This window comes from Haliaeetus albicilla, chromosome 1 (genome assembly GCF_947461875.1).
Source record: "Haliaeetus albicilla chromosome 1, bHalAlb1.1, whole genome shotgun sequence".
NCBI classification, from domain to species: Eukaryota; Metazoa; Chordata; class Aves; order Accipitriformes; family Accipitridae; genus Haliaeetus; species Haliaeetus albicilla.
In genome coordinates, this window is record NC_091483.1 from 72056535 (window position 1) to 72077242 (window position 20708).

The 20708-nt window shown below is 40.9% G+C and overlaps 1 protein-coding gene across 9 annotated transcripts in view; it reads right to left on the minus strand.

Moving 5' to 3' along the window:
• The window catches only part of PPP2R2C (protein phosphatase 2 regulatory subunit Bgamma), a 209906-nt gene that overhangs the window by 146240 nt on the left and 42958 nt on the right, over positions 1-20708 (minus strand). For 2 of the 9 annotated variants that reach the window (XM_069794054.1, XM_069794100.1), the window contains exon 1: positions 3514-4112. The exons of 4 other annotated variants lie outside the window; for them this stretch is intronic. In XM_069794054.1, the coding sequence (XP_069650155.1) occupies positions 3514-3583 (70 nt within the window). In that variant the 5' untranslated portion in view covers positions 3584-4112. Of the gene's footprint in view, positions 1-3513; positions 4121-20708 lie in introns of those variants that run through there. 3 more of the 9 variants (XM_069794114.1, XM_069794063.1, XM_069794092.1) reach the window with 3 other exon arrangements.

Here is a 20708-nt window from a genome sequence, read left to right on the forward strand (position 1 = left end):
AAACTGGAGCAGCAGTTTTCCAAGAAGAATCTTCTTTTCTGGTTGCTTTTTCTCGCAACTCCCGTACCCGTGAATCCAAGACTGAGGTAGGTTTTCCATCCCACTTCCTCATGTCCTCTCCATGGTCACGCAGGTAAAACCACAGGTTAGCCCGTCGTGTGTACTTTCTCTCTCCTCTCTCTTGGGCAGAGGAACGCTTACTCCCAATAACTGCAATGCGGGCCTGTACAGGTGAGGAGGAGGACATATCTACTTTGAATTGCTGGAACTCTCGGGACAATTCCTCTACAGCTGAGACACAGGCCCGTAGGGAGGAAGAGAGACTTCCTTCATATTGCCGGAGTTGGACAGCCAATTCATCCACCGTTTGTCCATAGCCTTCTTTCCAGGACATTACTGCCAATGAGTTGGCATAGGTTGGTGGTGCACTTCGTAGAAACTTCCGCCACATCGGTTGTGTGCATTGGACTTCATCTGGATCTGTGGGTGACTGCGCATTTTCTGGATCATTATAAATCACCTCCAGCACGGCTAATTCCCTCAGGTACTGGATACCTCTCTCCATGGTGGTCCACTTGCCTTGGTGACATGTAACTTCATCCCTGAAAGGGTATCTTTCCTTTACACCTAACAGAAGTCGCCTCCAGAGGCTGAGGACTTGTGTTTTTCTCCCAATCGCCTTGTCGATACCCCCTTCTCTAGACAGAGATCCCAACTGCTTGGCTTCCTTACCCTCTAATTCCACACTACTAGCCCCATTATCCCAGCATCGGAGCAGCCAGGTAACAATGTGCTCACCTGGGTGGCGGCTAAAATCTTTTCGCATGTCACGCAACTCACTCAGGGATAGAGATCGGGTAATTATTTCAGGTTCTGCCTCTTCCTCCTGTTCTCGCGATGACCCTGGTTCATCTTCATCTCTCACTGAGCGAACTGATTTCTTTGTGTGTTTCTTTTTCTGTACAGGGGCGACTGATACTGGCACAGGTTGGTTCTCTGGTTTAGTGGCAGTATCTGTCACCGGGGTAGGGGCAGCCATGGTGCCTGTTGTCGTGGTAGGGGCGGCCACGGTGCATGTTGTCGGGGTTGGGGCAGCCACGGTGCATGTTGTCGGCGTTGGGGCAGCCACGGTGCATGTTGTCTTGTTTTCCATCTTTTCCCCCTTTTCCCCCTGGGGGTGCTGCATAGTATCAAGCAGGGTTTGGTAGATACCGGCCAGGGCCCAGCACAGTGTAGTGAGTTGTGTGTCTCTGGGATAGCCACAGCATTTTCCTTTCAAAAATTCTATCACTTCATGAGGGTTCTGCAGTTGTTCGGGAGTGAACTTCCAAGTCACTGGAGGTGAGAAGTTCTCTAGATACCTGCCCACATCCTCCCACACGCCGTGCCACCCATGAATATCCAGCTTTGGGACAGATCTCTGGGTGGTACTCTTAAAGACCCTCTTTGTAGCCCTAGACAAGACCTGAAACATAGTCAGGAGGCATAGCACTAACAGCACACAGGCTTGCGCATCCCAAGGATATTCAAAATTCTCGAAAACTGTTGTAATTAGTTGGAAAGAGAAAAGGGAGGGGAATGGATGGGGGGAAGTATCCCCCCCTGACTTCCCCATGGGTTGGGTGTAATTACCAATAAAATCCGACAGAAGGTGCCCAAAGTCTGGAAATGATATCACTGCCTCATACAGATAACAGCTTAACCTCATGACCAGTGATGTAATCATTTCACAAGTCGACATTGCCCAGTACAGCAAAATGATAATCCCAATCACTCTCCCAGAGATGAGATACGCAACTACAGGCAATACATAAAGCATATAAGAACTTACAAAACGCCACCATGTAAACAGCTGAATCAACATTGTGACTAACATCTATTTATCTAGTATAAGAAATGCGTATGACAAATTTGTTTCAACACGCTCTGGCCAGATCTGTCGTTATCTCAACCCTTCGTGCCCCACGTTGGGCGCCAAAAAGGACTGTCGTGGTTTCAGCCCAGCCGGTAACAAAGGACCACGCGGCCGCTCGCTCACTCCTCCCGCCCCCCTCCGGTGGGATGGGGGGAAGACGGAGGAGAGAAAAAAAAACCAAACCTGGAACCTCGAGGGTTGAGATAAAGGCAGTTTACTGGAACAACACAAAGAAATTGCAACAACAACAACGGTACTAATGAAAAAGTATACAAAAAGAGTGATGCACAGTGCAACTGCTCACCACCCGGGACCCGACGCTCTGCCACTTCCCCCACCAAAAAGAAGAGCCCACCCCCCGGCCCGCTCCCCCTTTATATACTGAGCATGATGTCACATGGTATGGAATAGCTCCTTGGCCAGTTCAGGTCAGCTGCCCCGGCTATGCCCCCCACCTCCCAGGTTCCTGTAAAAATTAACTCTATCCCAGCTGAACCCAGGACATGTTCCCAGTATGGCAAAATCATCCTGCTGTTTTCCACATTCTAAAAAAATGCAAATCATCAATAATCAAGAAAGCATCAGCTGATCACATTTCAGGATGCAGCATGGGAGTATTAAGTGACTGAGCATTGACCAAATGACGACAGAATCTGGAGACTGAGTCTCAAGTAGTATTGGTTGACCCTGATGTTAAGTATGTTCATATTATATGAGCCTACACTGAAGTACTGTTTCTGCTGCTGGAAAGTGCTGTTAAAACTCTGCACACACAAATATATTTGCAAAGTCAAACACCTACAAATACATTTCTCCTGTTCAATCAATCAATCTTAAAATGGCCTGCTCTTAGACCAACTTTCTGGCAAGGAAATATGGATCAGTACCTGACCCAACCATTTCACTGGTCTCAAGGTAATTCTCTCAGCATTTAATGTGTGTCACCTGCAGAAAAATTCCTTTTTATGTAATAAGCTACCAGCCACTGAATGATTTAAAATGAAGGTACATTTTCTTTTCTCATGTACCTTGCACATACACAGAGGATGGAAAGAAGGCAGCAGTATTTCAGAAGATGATGCTTACATATCCCTTCTAAACATATATGGTTCTCTAGGGAACAATCAACTCAGCAATGCCTGTGATGCTCAGGCTATAATTAGCAAAATGAGATGCATAACCTTTATTACACCAGCAAACAGTTAACTTTACAGATTATTTCTCTCACTTTAGCACTCTCAAATCTTTCATCTTTTTTTAAGCAATCAACTGCTTCCAATCTTCCACATTGCAGCTACTGTGCATTCAATGCCAGGTGCTGCACACCTCACTAGCAGAAACTCAGCACAATGCAAGACCTTCTTCAGCCCATATAGTTTCATATACTGCTGTAGCATGACATAATGCCTTGGGGATTTAACAAATCCAAACAGATTCTGTTGCTATATCACAGAGAAAAACGCCTTGAAAGTCTCCCTGCTTTAAAAAAAAAAAAAAAAAAAAAAGAAAAGGAACAGCCTACATCTCCAAACATGACAGTGCACTCCTGGCATAGAATATGCAACGCAAGAAGAGAATAATGACAGTATTTATGTTACCTTCAGTCACATAGTTGTGGTCTCGAAGAAAGCTGTGGTTAATTTTTCGTGTGTCCGTGTCCTCGCCCATTTACAGCAGGATTACTCAGCATGCCTATCCGCAGTGGACTGATAGCATCAGCAGAGGTCGTCACAAGAGCACCATCCATGCTGCCACTGCCTAGCAGAGGCGGAGAACACACTGGGCTACTGAGCACAGCATAATGAGAGCTAGTGATGCAGCACAGATTTGGGGGTGGGAGGGGGGCGGGGGGGCGAATAACGATCGGGAAAAAAAAAAAAGAAAAAAGAAAGAAAAAGAAGTAATGGGAGAAAGACGGAGGGAGAAACGGCTCCGATAAATTATGAATGCAGAAAGCCAGTAGGGAGCTTGCGTGAAGGGAATACAGGCACTTCTCCCGCAGTTAAAGAATAACCCAATTGTTTAGTCAGGTACTCCTTAAACAAGTGCCCACGCAGAGTCTCCTCCGAGTGCCTGCTGCTGGGGATCTTGCTGGATGCTGTAAAGTGGCAATCAGCGTACTGCAGCAAAACCCGCCCGGCGACGGGCTCCGGCGGCTGTTGCTGCTCCTGCTGTCATATGCCTGTGCTGCATCAGAGCAGGCCCCTCCCAGCCAGCCGCTCGCTGCCCAACCGCACAGGATCTGCATGGAGCAAAGTGAAAAATGAGGCTGCAGGTAACGATTCGAGCTCTTCTGCTGGGAAGACGGGCCACGAAGAAAATTCGGGGAGGGGACGAGGGAGAAAAAAACTTCAAGCTGCTTAAACGGGTTTGCATCGACACGTACTGCGCGCTAGCGCGCAGCCACGATTTTCTGCTAGTCGATACTGTCATACGCAGCGAAAGCAACAGTCGTTCAATGTCAGCCTGTATAAATACTACTGAAATTGCTAAGTATCTGCCCGTGCAAATGCAATCGTTAGAGGCAAGGCACCCATTCGGAACAAGTAAGATAAAGCAACTGCTATTTTTACACCCCCCACCCTCCCCCCAGTTTTGTAGATAAAAGACAAATTACAAAGTCTGGAAAAAATGAGGGCCAGGAAACAATCTCTGCGGCTTCCCTGTACAGGAAAGGAAAGCTGGACAAAGGGAATGTTTGCAGGTCACGGGGTTTTGTTAGACCTGCTACTTTCATTCACTGCATTATCCCATCACCTTGGGAAAGCAATGTTGAAATCTGTACACTCAGAAATAGGAAAACAATTAGAAGAGGAAAATTACTCACTTGCATTACAAAATAAAGCTTGTTCTTTAGTCCAAGTGTTTAACGGCTTATATTACAGCAAAATTCTTTCAACTGAACAGACAAGCAGTTTCCTTTAGCTTTCAGTATCTGTTCATGAAACCATGAACTGTTTGCTGCAGAAAGCGCATATTCTGAAAAGGTATAAGCACCACTGAAGTTCAGACATTTGAATAGAAAACAAATGGCTGTGTACCAAAACCACCACTACAGCATGAAAAGGGAGTACACAATCACAAAACCAATTTAGAGGAAAGAAGGACAGTCCTGTGGTTTAGGCCCTGGAATTGAACACAAAAAATACAATTCACTTGTCAGCATTACTACAGCACTTTGTGTAATCCTGCACGAATCTTGCACAGTTTTTCTGTTTTGTTGTTGTTTCTTTTTAATGAAGCTAGGACATACGGTTCTTGAAGGTAAATTCAAGTACCCTGCTATTACTATAAAACAGGCATGTGACTCTGGAAAAAATGGAGAACTATGTAAAAACCTGCCCAGGGATAAACATCTAATTTCAGGATGAAGTAAGATTGTGAGAGAAAGAAGACTAGCAGCGCAATGACCTTCTTCCCTTTCTCACTGATAAAGCAAAATAAAACAGAACCATCTTCAACCTGGCAAAAATGAATACTATAAAATCTTCACATTTGAGAAGGTGGGAAAGTAGGAGAAGTTATTCAGTACTTGCACCTGTATAGAACACATTTTATTTATATGCAGCTTTTGTAGGTGACGATCCTAGAAATGTTATTTCTGCATTGAGAGCATCAGTCAATACTGTGGTGGTATCGGCAGCTCTCACTGCCTGCCCTATCTTCATTCACTTGCTGCCTTTGCCCATGCTTGCTCACGTATCAAATCCTTTCAACTTCAGGATATCCTGTCTGCTTACACACTGGTACCATCCACTTTTTGAGGCCATCCACTTTTTGAGGCTGTGCACAAAAACCATTCTCAGTTTAGAGGGTAAGCATGCCAGCAGCAACACCAAACAAAGCAGGACCTGCTGCCTCACGACTGGCAACATTTTCTTTATGGATATGCATGGCCTGGTACATAGCTGAAGCCTTAGGTACAAAGCGGTATCCCAAAACAAGGATCCAGCCCTGCCAGCAGCTTTGGGCAGACCATCCCGAAGTCTACTATTCTGAACATTTTACCTGTTTATTGGAAGCAAGTACAGCATAAATACTTGATGACAATACTAGCTACAGTTCAGAAAGTAACTGTGAGAGCCTGTAAACATAATGAATGAGAAAATATACCTAGAATTTGATTGAAATGAGAAAGGAGGCCTTGCAAATACTGATATTTATTTTGTATAAAATGACCCTAATCTATGTGATGGAGCTGGTTTATTTTGCCCTTCCCTGCCACATTGTTACATCATCTTGGATTTGTTCTTCCAAAGGCAAAAGGGTCTCTGAGCAATACACACTGCACATAACAGCCAACTTCGCTGAAGTCGGTGGCAGAGTACAACAAACAGCAAGTTTACACTCAACTATTTAACACCATGGTTAGACCAGTCTGGCTCAAGAAGGCACTTCCCTTCAGCATCTGTGCAGGAGACACTCAAACTGTCTGGTCTTAGAAAAATAACCTAGATGCTTCTGTTAGGAACCTCAGCTCCCTAAATACTCAGTGTAGCTTCTGGAGGGCAGTTAAGAGTATCTGAATCAGAAACCTCTCTTTCTCCATTTTGTTTGTTGGATGCTTAAGTTTCCCAGTCAGGCACCCAAGTTAGACACGCAGCATTAGAGAGTATGGATTCCTCTGTGGAGGTAACACTGAGCAGCTTTCTCACATTGCTATGATGACTGCTGAAACTGGAAGAAATGTCACGTTGCAGGGTATTTGATCCCAAAAATCAAGCAACACAGTTGAGTAAAAATGCATAGGAATAATTTATATCTACAACCATATGGAAAATGAACATGTGTTCTCTCCTTTCCAAGAAAAAGAATTCTATAGAAGATTTATTATTGAAAATAAAGAGATAATAAATTATGTGAATTATGTGTAAAGTCTCAAAAAAGCCACACTGACAGTCTGTGAAAAAAACACTGCAAATCATTTTCTTTGTAAATACCTCTAAATTTCTGTGACCAGGGTGTCTGCAATTTCTACAGTGCCTGACAGCACGTTCCTGCCCTTCCACATAAGCTCACCAATCACTGCCTCTTATTTGTCCTCAATCCGTTGAAACTTTGTGATTTCTATGGTCTATCATTTTAAGCCTCCTCCCCTTATTTGTTAGGTGTAATTTAAGCAGTTAAAGGTGTTTTCATTTTTTCTAGGAGCCAAGTGGTCTTTTTTTTGTGAAGTCAAAATAACAACTCCCATCCAGAGATAAATTTCTCCTCTTACCATTTGAATTAGAGAGGTTCATAGACAACTTCCTTAGGCATCACATCTGGGTCAGATCATGCTTACCTTGTTCTTCCCACTTTTAAGTTAAAAAGATCTCATAAGGAGGAATGGAATGAGGAGGAAGCCTTTAACAAAAACACTAGACAATATTCCTAGTGTGCATGCAAATGCTTTCCCCAAGATTATAAGCCAAATCCTTACTATGTGGCAAATATTAGTAGTCCACTGACTTAAGTAGGTCAGTTCACATGAGAAAGATTAGCAAAATTCTGCTCTAAATTTGTAGCGCAATGCAAATTTGTGAGACAACATTTGCAGATAACTAGCTGTGCCATTTTAAAATGCTACTTATTATCAATCCCACAAATAACCTACATAATTTGATCTGGTCAAATATCCAGGGAGAGGGTGGGGGGAAAGGAACCTTTGATCAAAAACTTATTAGTTATTTGTACTTTCACAGTAGCTCACAGTCCTACTCATAAAACAACCCACTAATTGAGCTGAATACTGTACAAACACAGAAATAAAAGAGTGCCATATCCTAAAGAATTTACAAGCTAACTATAAAATGGAAGAGCTATATACAGATGAGCAGAGACAGTTAAGTAAACAACAAGGGCAGGCATGACACAGATAACAACTCAGACTGTGTATGTCAGTAAGAAAATAGAAGAGTTAAATGGAGCACAGAAAACAAAAAGTGGATCTGTGCCAGGAGAAAAACCTGATATGATAGGGAGACAAAATACTTTGAGGAGGGGAAAAAACCTGTACTTCACTTTGTCAGAGCTTTGGGGAGAAGGACTGGAGAAAGGGGAAGGTAGAGAAAGAAAAAAGGAAGGAGCCAGAAATTGAAGCAGGAGGCAGCCAGTACTCTGAGGAAGGAATCAAACCTAGAAAGGATAAAAATAGAATTGAGAATATAAGATTTGGCAACAGTGTAGCCTAACAGTGGTAAGGAATTGAAGAAGATGAGAAGAAATCTTTGGCTGAATGACTGTTGATCATGTCTGCTCATTGCATTTTCACCAGGAAGCTCTGCAGCATGAGAGAGGGAGGAATTAAGTGTTAGAAGGCAATCGGTCCTGAGGGTTCCTGCATGATCCTATTTATAAACACCTGTTGAATGCTTGGCTGTCCTGCTTTGCTCCTGCAGAACATCTTTGTTCTTCTCTTAAACACATTGTCCCAAAGAGCTTCTATTTAGCTTTGTCAGACACTTAATGCACAGCCTTTAATAATTTAAACTCTCAATATCTGAAATAGAGCATCATCAGGTACTCCGACTCTCTGTTTTACTGCCCCCAAATTCATCACTCTATATGAATCAGAAGAATTAAGCTTGAACTGCAATTGAAAGAAACAGTGGTTGAATACTTAAATATATTCTTTGTCTAACAAAACTTTTTATATATACAGATCATTCTGTACTTAATTTAGTAAAACACAATGCTTTAAATGAAATGGAACTGAATTTTGAATTAGCACAGAACTTTAAATTAATTACTTTTGAAGAACAAGAGATTTAAAGCACTGTGATAGTAAAAAAAAAAAAATCCTTAGAAGTTACACAAATCACACCAAAAACAGACTATCTTAAAATATTACCTTAATTTAATGTTTGTGAAGTCAGTGGAGGTTTTTAAGCACTTTTAAAGAATTTGTTTCTAACCATATCCTAACATCTGCAAACTGTGTGAAACACTGCAAAGTTTCTCTTCTCATCTTGAAATGGAATAAGGTAACACATACAATTAGTCAGCTACAGAAAAAATACAACAAAATATTTAGCTAACCCTTTGCGGTTATATTTCATTGCAATTGAATTTGCTCACCAAAAGAGAATATTTATGAGCCAGATGTTCTTTCCCTTTATGCATATCTAGTTTATGTACAGAGATGTTAAATGCTTAGCTACTGACTGCTCCAGTTAGGCCATCAGCAAATTAGCTTTGCTGATTATTTATTTATTCATGATGTCCAGGAAAATAAGATTATACAGTACAGTCATACTCCTGTTCAGAAATACTGGAGCTCATTGGCTGCCTTTCATTTAAAAGGATAAAGCAACAAGGAATTATAATGTGATAAAAAGCTACTCCCCTAGTCTCCCTCCAACCCTACTCAGCATGACAGAGAAGGGACTCGGAGCTCTAAGCCAGGGATAAGAGAGCAAATCCACTCCCTTCAGTTTGAGTAGTTTTACTTCTCACTATTTGAGAATGTTAACTTTAAAATAGTGGTTTTCTCTGCTATCTAGTCCTCTCCTAGTACTTCTATTCAGAATGAACATTCACTTTGGATCATACCCTCCCCTATATCTGAGACTAGATCTACATTGCAAATTGCAGCAGAAATACCCAAGCTAACTTCAAACAAGTTAGATCTTAGAAACAGTCCAGCCCTGATGGCAGAAACCTCAGCACGAGCTGTACACCTTGGAGTTACCCCACATGCGATTAAAGTAGCAATGGTACAAACATCTTTCCACCATTGCTTGTTTTGAAGACAGTCAAATACATCCCATTACATGATGCTTACTTGCCAAGGAATTAATCTAATAGCTTTGCGACAGTAATGAGTGTATCATAAATGACTGATAAGAGTTTGCCTTAAAAATAAGAATCTGTATGCCCATACATTTCTGAATAGCCTTCTTTATATTTGTCTAATAGCCAACTATAACATAATATACAGCACTACCATGCAATTCCATTTTTTATATTGACAGCTAAACAAAAATAGATACTGCCAAAAGTTAACATAAAAAGAAATAAATGGAAAATTATATCAATCACAGCTCTGAAGTAAAAAGTAAATAATTTTGTCTTATTCTAACACCTCAACAGTAACTGTTTAGAATCTTTACATTTATAGCATTTAATTTATATTTCAATACACACTCTTCAGTTACTGTATATTAAATTGAATATTTAGTATTAAAAATTATGATGTAGCCCAACAATTCTGAAAAAACTAATGACTGCTAGCACAGTTGGAAAATATTCTATTATTCACAATGGGGAAGTTTCTTCAACACACTACCTTTTGCTGTGTTAAGCCTAAAAATAACACCTCCTCCGAAGAAATAATTTATTTTTAGCCTACATACCCTAGACACAGAATAAAACTAATGCCTCCCAGAAGCTGGCAATTTTGGAAAGCAAGCAATTAAAAATCATCATCAAGTAACTTAAATTACAGAAGCCAACTTCCTTCAACATTTTTTACCCTATCTGTTCCGGTGAACACTGCGTAAGGCTCCTTAGCAGAGTCAGTGCCACTTTAAGGTTTGCAGAAAGCCAAAGCACGGGATGAACTGAATCCACACCATGCTCATAGTTTTTCATACAGGAACCAGCGGTTTTGCTTTTCTTTTTTGTGGTGTGTTGGTGATAGTGGTGGAGCTAACCAATATGGAGAGCTCTGGGCCTAATTAAATGATCTTTTCCAAAACTGAGAGAATGCAGCCAGGATATTTGGACATAATGGTTCCTGCAAGAAGTCCCCCTGAGGCAGAACAGATGCCCTGAGCTATGACATCCCTGTGCCCCCAGGATGCCCCCCTGTGATACAAGCTCCTCTCTAGGGCCACTGTATCACTTTGGGTGGGAAGCAGTAGGTTTCCCCATCCTGCCACAGCAGCTGCATATGCCATGGCCTTCTCTTAGCTCCATAATGGCACATTAACCTGCAGCCTGGCAACCCTACACTGGGCACCGCTTTCAGGTGTTCTCTTCAGAGAAAGGAAGAAATTGGAAAGATTGGAAAGACAGTTTCCTACCTACTGGCTTGGGTCTGGTCAGAGCAAGCCTGCAGCCAAAGAGCCGGAGCTACCAGGCAGAAGTCATAGCAGCATTTGGCAATGGGGAAAAGTGCAGAAGGGTCCAAATCCTGTGAGCTCATAACCCCAGACAGCACAGAAACACTGTATTAGAGACAGCGATTGCATCTTTGCCCTGTCCTTTAGTGGTTTAAAATCACATCTAAACCAAATCCTGCAATCTATCAGCTAATGAGCACAAGGAACCAGTTAATAAGAGCATGAAGAAATTCCAGTCAACATGAACAGAGTGAGTTCTACACACTCTAGGGGCAAGTTTTCATTTGGCTAATTTCAAAATAGCATTAACAGATTCCAGCAGGATCTAGGTTTAGCTAGAGAGATGGAAAGCAAGGTTGAAAAACGATAAGGGAAGGAAAAGCAGAAAGATCAGGCAAGATGCCAAAAGGAGAAGCTGGAAGTTTTCCCAGAACTTACTAATTTGGAGATTAAACCTGCTCAGTGACTGCAGCAGGAATGGGAAGAGTGGTCCAAAGGAAAGAGCACAGGATGGGGAATCAAAGACCAAGCACTAATTCTGTCTGTGAGGCTTTAGCCAGGTCATTTACCTTCCTTGGGCTTCTTTTTCACTCTTCCACTGCCTTGCCTATTTAAACCAAAAATTACATGGGCATAAACAGTCTTCCCTACTACAGTCATCAAATGGAGACTGATGCAGGACCTGTGCGCAATGCTGATACTTACGAGACACTGTTCCCTAGCTAATAAAGCTCATCTGTTCCTAAAACAAACTCCTGTGTCCTCTAAAATGTGAGGCAGATTATTTACTCCACTGCAAACAGCACCACAGAAAAAGACAATGTAGAAACCACAGCCTCCTAGAAGAAGGGTTCAATACGAGTCCCATATAGAAAACCTATCTATCACTGACAGGGCCTGTCACTGTGCCAAGCAAGCCAGGCACACTGATGGACAAACAAAACTGGAGCCTGATGAGGAAGGCAGGGTTGGGGAGAAGTGTTGAAACTAATGCTTCCAACTTAGCCTCTACTTTCAACAGAGGTTACTCTGCTCCCAAGTTTCTCAAACTGAAATACCAATATAAATACATTCCAAACAAGAAATATTATGTTGGGCTTGGTATCATTGCATTACATGCTGGAGAAAGCATACTACTCATTTTGCAAGTTTAGTTTAGTTTTATAAATCCTTTACACAGACGTTAATTAACTCAAATCCTTATAGCATCACTTGCATGCTGCCTCATACCTAGTACATGAGGCAGCATGTACCTTGTTACCACTGTCTGGTATGTATGGGACACTTGCTCTCTAAAGTGATACCCACGATAGCATCCTCTCTCTGAATTACCCTACAACATCAGCAACTCACTACCATGTTCTACTGTTGGGCAAAGGAGAAAAACTTTTTAAATGTACACCTCTACATGCAAGCCTATAAAATTGTGATACATGCAGTTTATTCATACTAACATTGTTATTACATCCTTTCATGCACACAAAAAGCAGGAAATGTATCCATGCTACTAAAAAATGATGAACCTGCAAAGCAGCAATAGGTCCTAAGAAGGATAGCTAAAATCCTGCTGGAAAAGGCTGCAAATCATGAAGGGAAGATGTTTCAGTGGCTGCTCATGATGAACGGATCACAGGCACCAGAGAGCGCAGCACTAGAGGTTGCTGGTGGGCACTGTCACAATAGTAGAGCCTCAGGAGCTGAACTGCCTGCTGTCTCCCAGGCACTTCACCCAGCACACTGTCAGAAATGGTTTCTAGACAAGAGCTATCACTCCATAGCCAAGCGAGGCAGCAATTACAAAACTAACTTCATACCTTAAGATGAGATGACCCACACTCCAAATAACTTCACAGATGTCAGGTTCTGGAGTGGGACGTGAAGCCTGCTGAGACAGGAAAGCTTGAAAAGAGACTAACGGAGAACCTGCAAATATGTACATCGTGTGAAATAATTATAAAATTGTCACTTGGAGGCACTGGACAATACAAAGAAATGATGCTATAAAACACAGATCAGAAAGTGACCTGAAAAAGGAATTTAGAGCAGGCACTGACAGAACTCGCTTAGACTTTGAAGACATGCCTACGTACATATTTGTGCAAGAAAGGAATTGGGAAGAGAGTGAAGGAAGCAAGTGAGAACAGTATTCAAACCCATGCTAAGGGTCATGTACATCCTTCTTGAATAGCAATGGGCCAAAACACACATTTAAGCAGTATCCTGATGCAGCACCTATGTGGTGAGGCTACTACACAGTCAAACCACTGGGAAAGGAAAGCAGTTTCTGAAACAGCTTCCAAAAATCAGCATTCTGGAAGGATTAAGCTGATAAGATATAGAAATCCTAGAGAGATGGAGCTTGAACAATTTCAATAGAAAGAGGAAAAAAAAACAAAATAAGACAAAAGAGTACAAAAGCAGGTACAAAGCAGGTACAAAGACACAAACTTTCTGCACAAGATTAAGAGAAGAAACAGAGGAAATTCTTTTAAATATTATGGCCTGTCATAAAATATCAGAAGCTGCCTGAGAATCTGTAACACCTCTAAAGCATTTTGAGACTTAAGCAAATAATTAAAAATCAAATCAAATTAGCAGATTGTATTCACTTTCACATTGAAAAGCAAACCACAGCCACTCTTCCTAACATTTTGCTAATTCAGAACTCAAAATATTTCAGGAAATAATAATTCAGGACCAACTCCTGTATGTGGCAAGTCTATTAAACAAAATCAACATACAGGATCATTTATTACTGTCTTTGCATTCTACACACAATCATACAAAGATGACAGCTTTGAAGAGAACTTAGCCCAAAAGACTATGCTTTTCACAAGACTGCAGAGAAATAACATGACATATGACAGGACATTCATCCTGGCTGCTTCCTTCCACCAATGTGTTTAATTAATTCAGACAGGCATAGTGCAAACAGCTTTTTCTCCAGCATTACCTTACACCACAAAGAGTAGTTACATATTTCTCTATTCTACAGTAACTAAGGAGACATGCAAATCCAGTGATTTAGGAGCACCTGCAGACCCCAGCCTCCTGGACCAGTGAGAAGGAACTGCTGCAGAATGAAAAAGCTGTTCTAGAAAATGATACAGCACTCAGGAGTTTTTTGTACATAAAATTTACTGCAATATTGTTGGTACAGCCTCAAGAGAGAGGAAATCTCTCAAAAAACAAACTGTGTCAATATAAACAATGATTTTGCTGTTAGCCTTTCCTCCAGACCATCCAAATATTTAAATTACTGTAGCATCTGAGGTACAGTAAAAAATGCTGCACCTGCTGCAAGAGCTGCAATCTCTGAAATAATACTCACTTAGTAAAACAAAAGTTAAAAATAAATTCAAGCTAGTTGAAATAAAAGTTTGCAAGACATTCTAAACCCCAAATTTTGAGGAGTATGAAACCCTATACTACATTGCAGTAAACAGCAAACGCACCTAAATATTGTGTTCCAATTCTAGCCACCGTCATACCAATCACAGAGGTGACTTGGCATTGGAAACAGAATATTACAAGGTAAACAATGACTGAGAAGACTCCTGTAGGAATAAGTTGAAAGGACTGGAAGCACAAAGATCAAAAGGAATCATTTTTATTGTGGTTCAAGTCATAGTAAGTGCAAATTAAATAAAAGGAAAACATGTTGCTTATTTTGAACTATACTTACAAGGCAGAGTATAAGTGGAAAGTTATTAATTGATTTTGAAACCTAATAAAGGACTAAGCACCTACAAATTAAGTGTTGCAATGAAAACAGCAGAGGCACCTGGCCCCAAGGAGAATCTGGAAAGGGGGGGTGAAGTGCTCAGCCTATCCAGTGCAGAAACTGCCAACTCATGGGAGAGCTCCCTAGAATCAGCACCCTGAAACACTAAATGCAAAGGTATATACGTTCCTTTCTAGAGTTTAGAGGTCTCAAGATCACAAAGGAGACATGCTTGCTGATGTAAGATCTAGAGCCTGAGTATGAATTTAGTCCTAATAGTTGGTGCCACTAAATATTCCCCAAAAAACCTGGGAGACTGTCTTACCTTATGATATAATAGTGTGCTGATAAATCATATGGGAAATCCAATATCATTTAATTTTAGTTCAAGAGAAAAAAGATTCTGGGTATGGACATTTATTCCTCCTGCTGGAGTTGCACCAGGTGTCAACAAAAAAATGCAGTATTTGTGGAATCAGAAATGAACCCAACTGAAAAGAACACAAATCCACGTCTTAGTGATTGAGACGCTCACCATAGCAAGGAAATTTTGGGCTTTTTGAGCCAAACTTGAAACACAGATATATGCAACTGTCTGTAAAAAGAAATTCAACTTGGCAAAGGAGGGAACAGGAGCCCTAACCCAACACAGGCCAGAAAGCCCCAGCAAAACCTGCTGTTGGAAGAGAAAGGTCTGCTAAGCAAAACCAAGCCCTAGCATGTCACTAACCACTTTAATAAAAAAGAAGGGGAGGGGTGGCTGCTTAATGGTACAATTTTTGCTAAACTCTGCAACACTATATTTAACCTTACATATAGCTAGACAGGCACTAACTCAGTTGCCGAGCAAGCATAAATGCTAGGCCTTAAAATATCTATAGTCTGTAACAGAATGAACTAATTTCAACTAATGAACTGCTGAGCCAGCGCAATGAAAAGACTGGAGCATGGGAAAAGTGATGCAGTAATAGTATGCTTAAGACAATTATAAATCAAAGAAAAGAGAACGATGTCTCTAAGCTTCAAGGAACAACTCCCTAGGGAGGGGCGAGGAAGACCATCTACGAGACACCTTGCCTATGGCCACAGTGATCCGTGATCTGAGGACTGGAACGGAAGCAGTAAAACAAGAAGTGAGCAGTCTGGGAAATCAGGGAAGTAAGCTGTGGGTCATCGCATTTTTGAGGGGATAAAGGAAAATTCAAAAGTCATCAAGGTGGGCACAACAGAAGAGGATCAACACTGCAGACCCCAGCAGCAGAAAACTGACTGTTGTAGAGGCAAGTACTTCTCTGAACAACCTTGATGCACCAGGAAGGATGTCCTTCAATCCCCATGCCATGAGGGTGGGCTCTAAGGGCCAAGAAAGGGGTCTTGTGTACCTTAGGGGTTGTGAGAGCTTAAGCATCTGGGAGTAAAAGTGTCTACCATAACCACAGAATTACATATGCTAATGACTGTAGGCTGTTCCTCATATTCATTGTCATTTACGTAATCTCTTTAGTTATAGAATTCCTCCAACAACACACCACTGCCATTCTTATCTCATCATTACCTACCTCACAGTCTGATTGCTGAGACTGCGTTTGATCCTTACTTGTTCTGATTATCCCATAGCTAAGTACCACTGATTCTTATCTAAAGACTTACTTGGTAACACACTTAGAACTGTAACTTCTATGACTCCTTGGACAGTAATTAAGAGCGGCTTCTTAATTATTCAATTTATCTATAACAAACCAGGAAGACTTATCTTTCATTGTCGCCAATGTAACTAATAGATGTGAGCATTTCAAGTTCACCAGAAAACACACAAATAAACCAGTAATTTAATACAATATCATTTCAGAGAAAGCACAGTAAACTATCTATCTATCTATCTACATGTATTGGTAAGTAAAATAGAAAATACAAAAGCCATTTAACCTTAATTGAAGTTCTTTAATAACACTGTGGCTAACCAAATCCCTTTCTAAAGGCATGCCATTCACTAGCTACTTGCTTACAGTGATGGAGAGGCTGAGAACACAGAGGTTAGATCTCTACTTCATATTTATAAAATTACACTTAAGAACTGCAGTCTTGTTGGTCTCTTTTAGCTAGGCTGAAGCAGGGTTTGAGCTTGAAGGCTGCAGGCAGAAGGGCTCTTGCAATCCCAAGGAGGCAGAGCCTCTCATTTCTTAGCAACAGCTACAGCCCCCAGAACTGGGTGTCTGGAAGCCAACACAGCAGATTTTTGCCAATCCATCCCCCCCATTTTGCACAGCAGACAGTTCAGCCTCTGTATTTCACTAAAACAACTATTTTTAACTGTAGAGATTTTTGATAATAAAACTGTTTTCAGTTTATTCTGTTCTAGTCAAGGCTTCCCAGAAAGCTATTGTTTTCTTCTTGCAACACTACACGAAAATAATTGATAAAAGGTCTAATACTCCAAGAATCCTAAATCTATCATGTCTATTTACTGGGTGTCCTCTGAGCTCAACTCCTTCACCCTCACTTTGGCAGCATGACCCTTGACCACAAGGCACTCACTGTAACAAGGATTTACTAAGATTTCATTTTACTGCAAGTGATTTCCTACAGCCAGGTCTCCTAAATCTCAGACTTATGAAAGACTACCAATTTTTTTTGCCAGGAATAGCCTTTTTGCATGAAACAATGTTCACTACAATGATTCTGTATTCTGAGAAAAAAAAAAAATTTGCATTTCACCATGTCCTGGTTTCAGCTGGGATAGAGTTAACTGTCTTCCTAGTAGCTGGTACAGTGCTATGTTTTGAGTTCAGGATGTGAAGAATGTTCATAACACTGATGTTTTCAGTTGTTGCTCAGTAGTGTTTAGACTATAGTCAAGGATTTTTCAGCTTCTCATGCCCAGCCAGGGCACAAGAAGTTGGCACAGGACACAGCCAGGGCACCTGACCCAAACTGGCCAACAGAGTATTCCATACCATGGGACGTCCCATCTAGTTTAGGAACTGGGAAGGGGGGAGCAGGGATTCGCCGCTCGGGGACTGGCTGGGTGTCGGTCGGCGGGTGGTGAGCAATTGCCCTGCACATCATTTGTACATTCCAATCCTTTTATTACTACTGTTGGCATTTTATTAGTGTTATCATTATCATTATTAGTTTCTTCTTTTCTGTTCTATTAAACCGTTCTTATCTCAACCCACGAGTTTTACTTCTTTTTCCCGATTTTCCCCCCCATCCCACTGGATGGGGGGGAGTGAGTGAGCGGCTGCGTGGTGCTTAGTTGCTGGCTGGGGTTAAACCACAACACACCATTTCAAGATTCAGCATTTTGCTGAAATGCAGATCAGTTTTCAGACTAATGCACACAAGTAGTAATGTTGGATTTCCATATTTTGCCACAGTATGCAAATTTTCCAAAATGGAAATAATCCAGAATCAAATAGAAAGACATGTTTAATGGGGCTGAAAATGTTAATGGTGCTTCAGAGAGTAGGGAAATTCACATAAGATGGCCACTAAGTATCAACCCTTCCATGTTTGAGGTGACAGTAATCAGAAAGAGGAAGAAGCCAGCGAAGAGTCTCATACTTGTTGCTGGCAAACAAAACTATGGATAAGCCCATTCACAGCTTCCATCACCGGGAACGAGGAAGCAGGAACAACCAGAAAACACAGTTTGGGAGCAGTGCAGCTGATTAAAGAGGCAAGATCACCCCAGCCCTTGGAAATAACTGCTGTTATCACCATTGTAAATACAGCAAAAAGAAACAATACTGACACAGGACTGTAGAAACAATGTGGCTAGTGGAAAATTTGTTATTTGAAGCTAGGAGAAACTTCAGTAGTGTTATATAACAGCATGACATTTCTGTAGCACTGCCAGACTTCTAGCAAATTGTTGGGAAAAATTCAATCACAACATTTTATGAATACCTCATCAAGATTTCATATTTACATTTGACAGTCTTATTTTCAAGACCTGACCACACCAGCAATTGCTACTGCTTGAATTACTGTAAGTCTATGACATAATTAAGACCATATGATGACATCATTCAAATACCACAATGTGAACTCATGAAATAATGATGGCATTCAGTTGTAACCAAAATCAAATGAAGGAAAAACTATATAGCACCCAATAGGAAAAAAGTTTTGAGAAGCAGTATTTGTCCCTGAAACACAATGGAGAGCATACCTGGGAAAATCTGATATCTTCAAGTTGCAGGATGATCTTTGATTCCTTCTACTCTTAGAAATAAGCCTCACATTTCCACATCACCAGTCCCCAAAGCCAGCACTTTGCAGTGGTCCTGGGTAACTGGCTCTAGGTAGCCCTGCTTGAGCAGGGGTGACCAGATGACTTCCAGAGGTCCCTTCCAACCTCAACCATTCTGTGATTCTGTAAAATTATGTTATTACTGGCAAAGTTCAAGAATAAATGAGCAGGTCAACATATGGTTGCAGTATTTGAAATAGCAACACAGGAATAAAAAAAGAACAAAAGAAATGCAATTCTACATTACATTTAACAATCAGATTCTCCCTCAGTCACTTCAACAGCACACACAATTTGTGAAGATGGTAAATTTGTCCCAACCTCCATTCTGCAGCTGAGTTGTCCTACAGCTTGTCTGTGCAGGTAAGCATCAGCACAGCTGTAGTCTGTAAAACAGCTCTGGCCGTCAGAGGTGGCAGGGCTGATTCAGGGCTTTCAGACCACCCATCCCCACCCACAGCATTGAGGACACCTGGAGATGTCACATGAGCTACCAGAGATGAACAGTCGCTCCCGTCCCTTCTCTTCCCCAGCTTTGGGTGTCCCTGAACTAGAACGTTCTTTCAGCTTCAAGACCATTTTGCTTGTTTCTCTTTTATAATACCATTAAAACTCTTGAAAACTTTTACAGTCACATATCGTGAGAAATACTAGTCATAACAATGATTCTTCTAAATTCTGTTGCTGCCACCAGTGGTAGAGCTTCTGCCATTAAAAAGAGTCTAACTCACTCCTACTTCATTTTACGGTAAAGAGCTGATACTATTGCATTGTCTATATCCCATTTGGGAAAAAAAAAAAAAATCCAATTAGAATGGATTCACGACAAGCTAGACTTCGACCCTTAGTTTTGACTTTGGCTGCCTTTTGTTTGTTTGTGAAGCACTGTAATTGTTTACATACAATATAAATTGAATCTGTGGCATGCGAAATCCAGAGTCTGCAGACTCTGTAGGTAACCTAGGGTTATAGGTTAAAAAACATCGACATCATGACAAATTGCTGTAATTTGAGGAATAATCTGAAATCCTGCTGGGACACAATTGAGTCTGTGAGCCTAGTTGTTAATGATAATAAAAGCTGACACAGTAAAAATGATAAAATTAAAGAGACCGCCCAGTAATATAAGTACCTCCAACGTATGACATTGACGATCCAGTTAAGGGGGCTGGTAAAAATCTCATTGGCAAGTAACTTAATGCTCCATTTCCAGTTACAGCAAGCTCCACTCATTTGTGGAAATGCAACCACTAAGTGCGTTTGTCTTTTCTTGCTTGCATGCTATCTCTTTGTCATAATTTTAAAAATACGCAGTTTTCATATCTTCAGTAATGCAAGGTCATAATTCCACTTTCTGATTAGTTTATATCTATGTACCAATAGATAAAAACTGTATTTTTAATGCAGTACACCCATGATACCTTTCTCTGTGTCTTTGACATATCATAAACCAGCTGGCAACATAAAATATAAATTGGCTAGCTTTAAGAACAGATGAATCATTAATTACTTACTCTGTACCAAAAAAAAAAGAGAGGCCAGTTTTACAGTATCAAATGGCATATGTAGCTGCTAATTAAAAATTATATTTAAAAAAAAACCAAACTCAATGAGCGTTATTTAAAACACTAATCATAGAATACTTTGGGTTGGATGGGACCTTTAAAGGTCATCTAGTCCAACCCCCATATATATATATATTGCTATTTTAAAATATCAGTATTTCTCAGAATTTAAAAACATGGTTATTGAATTTTGCTCTGGCTT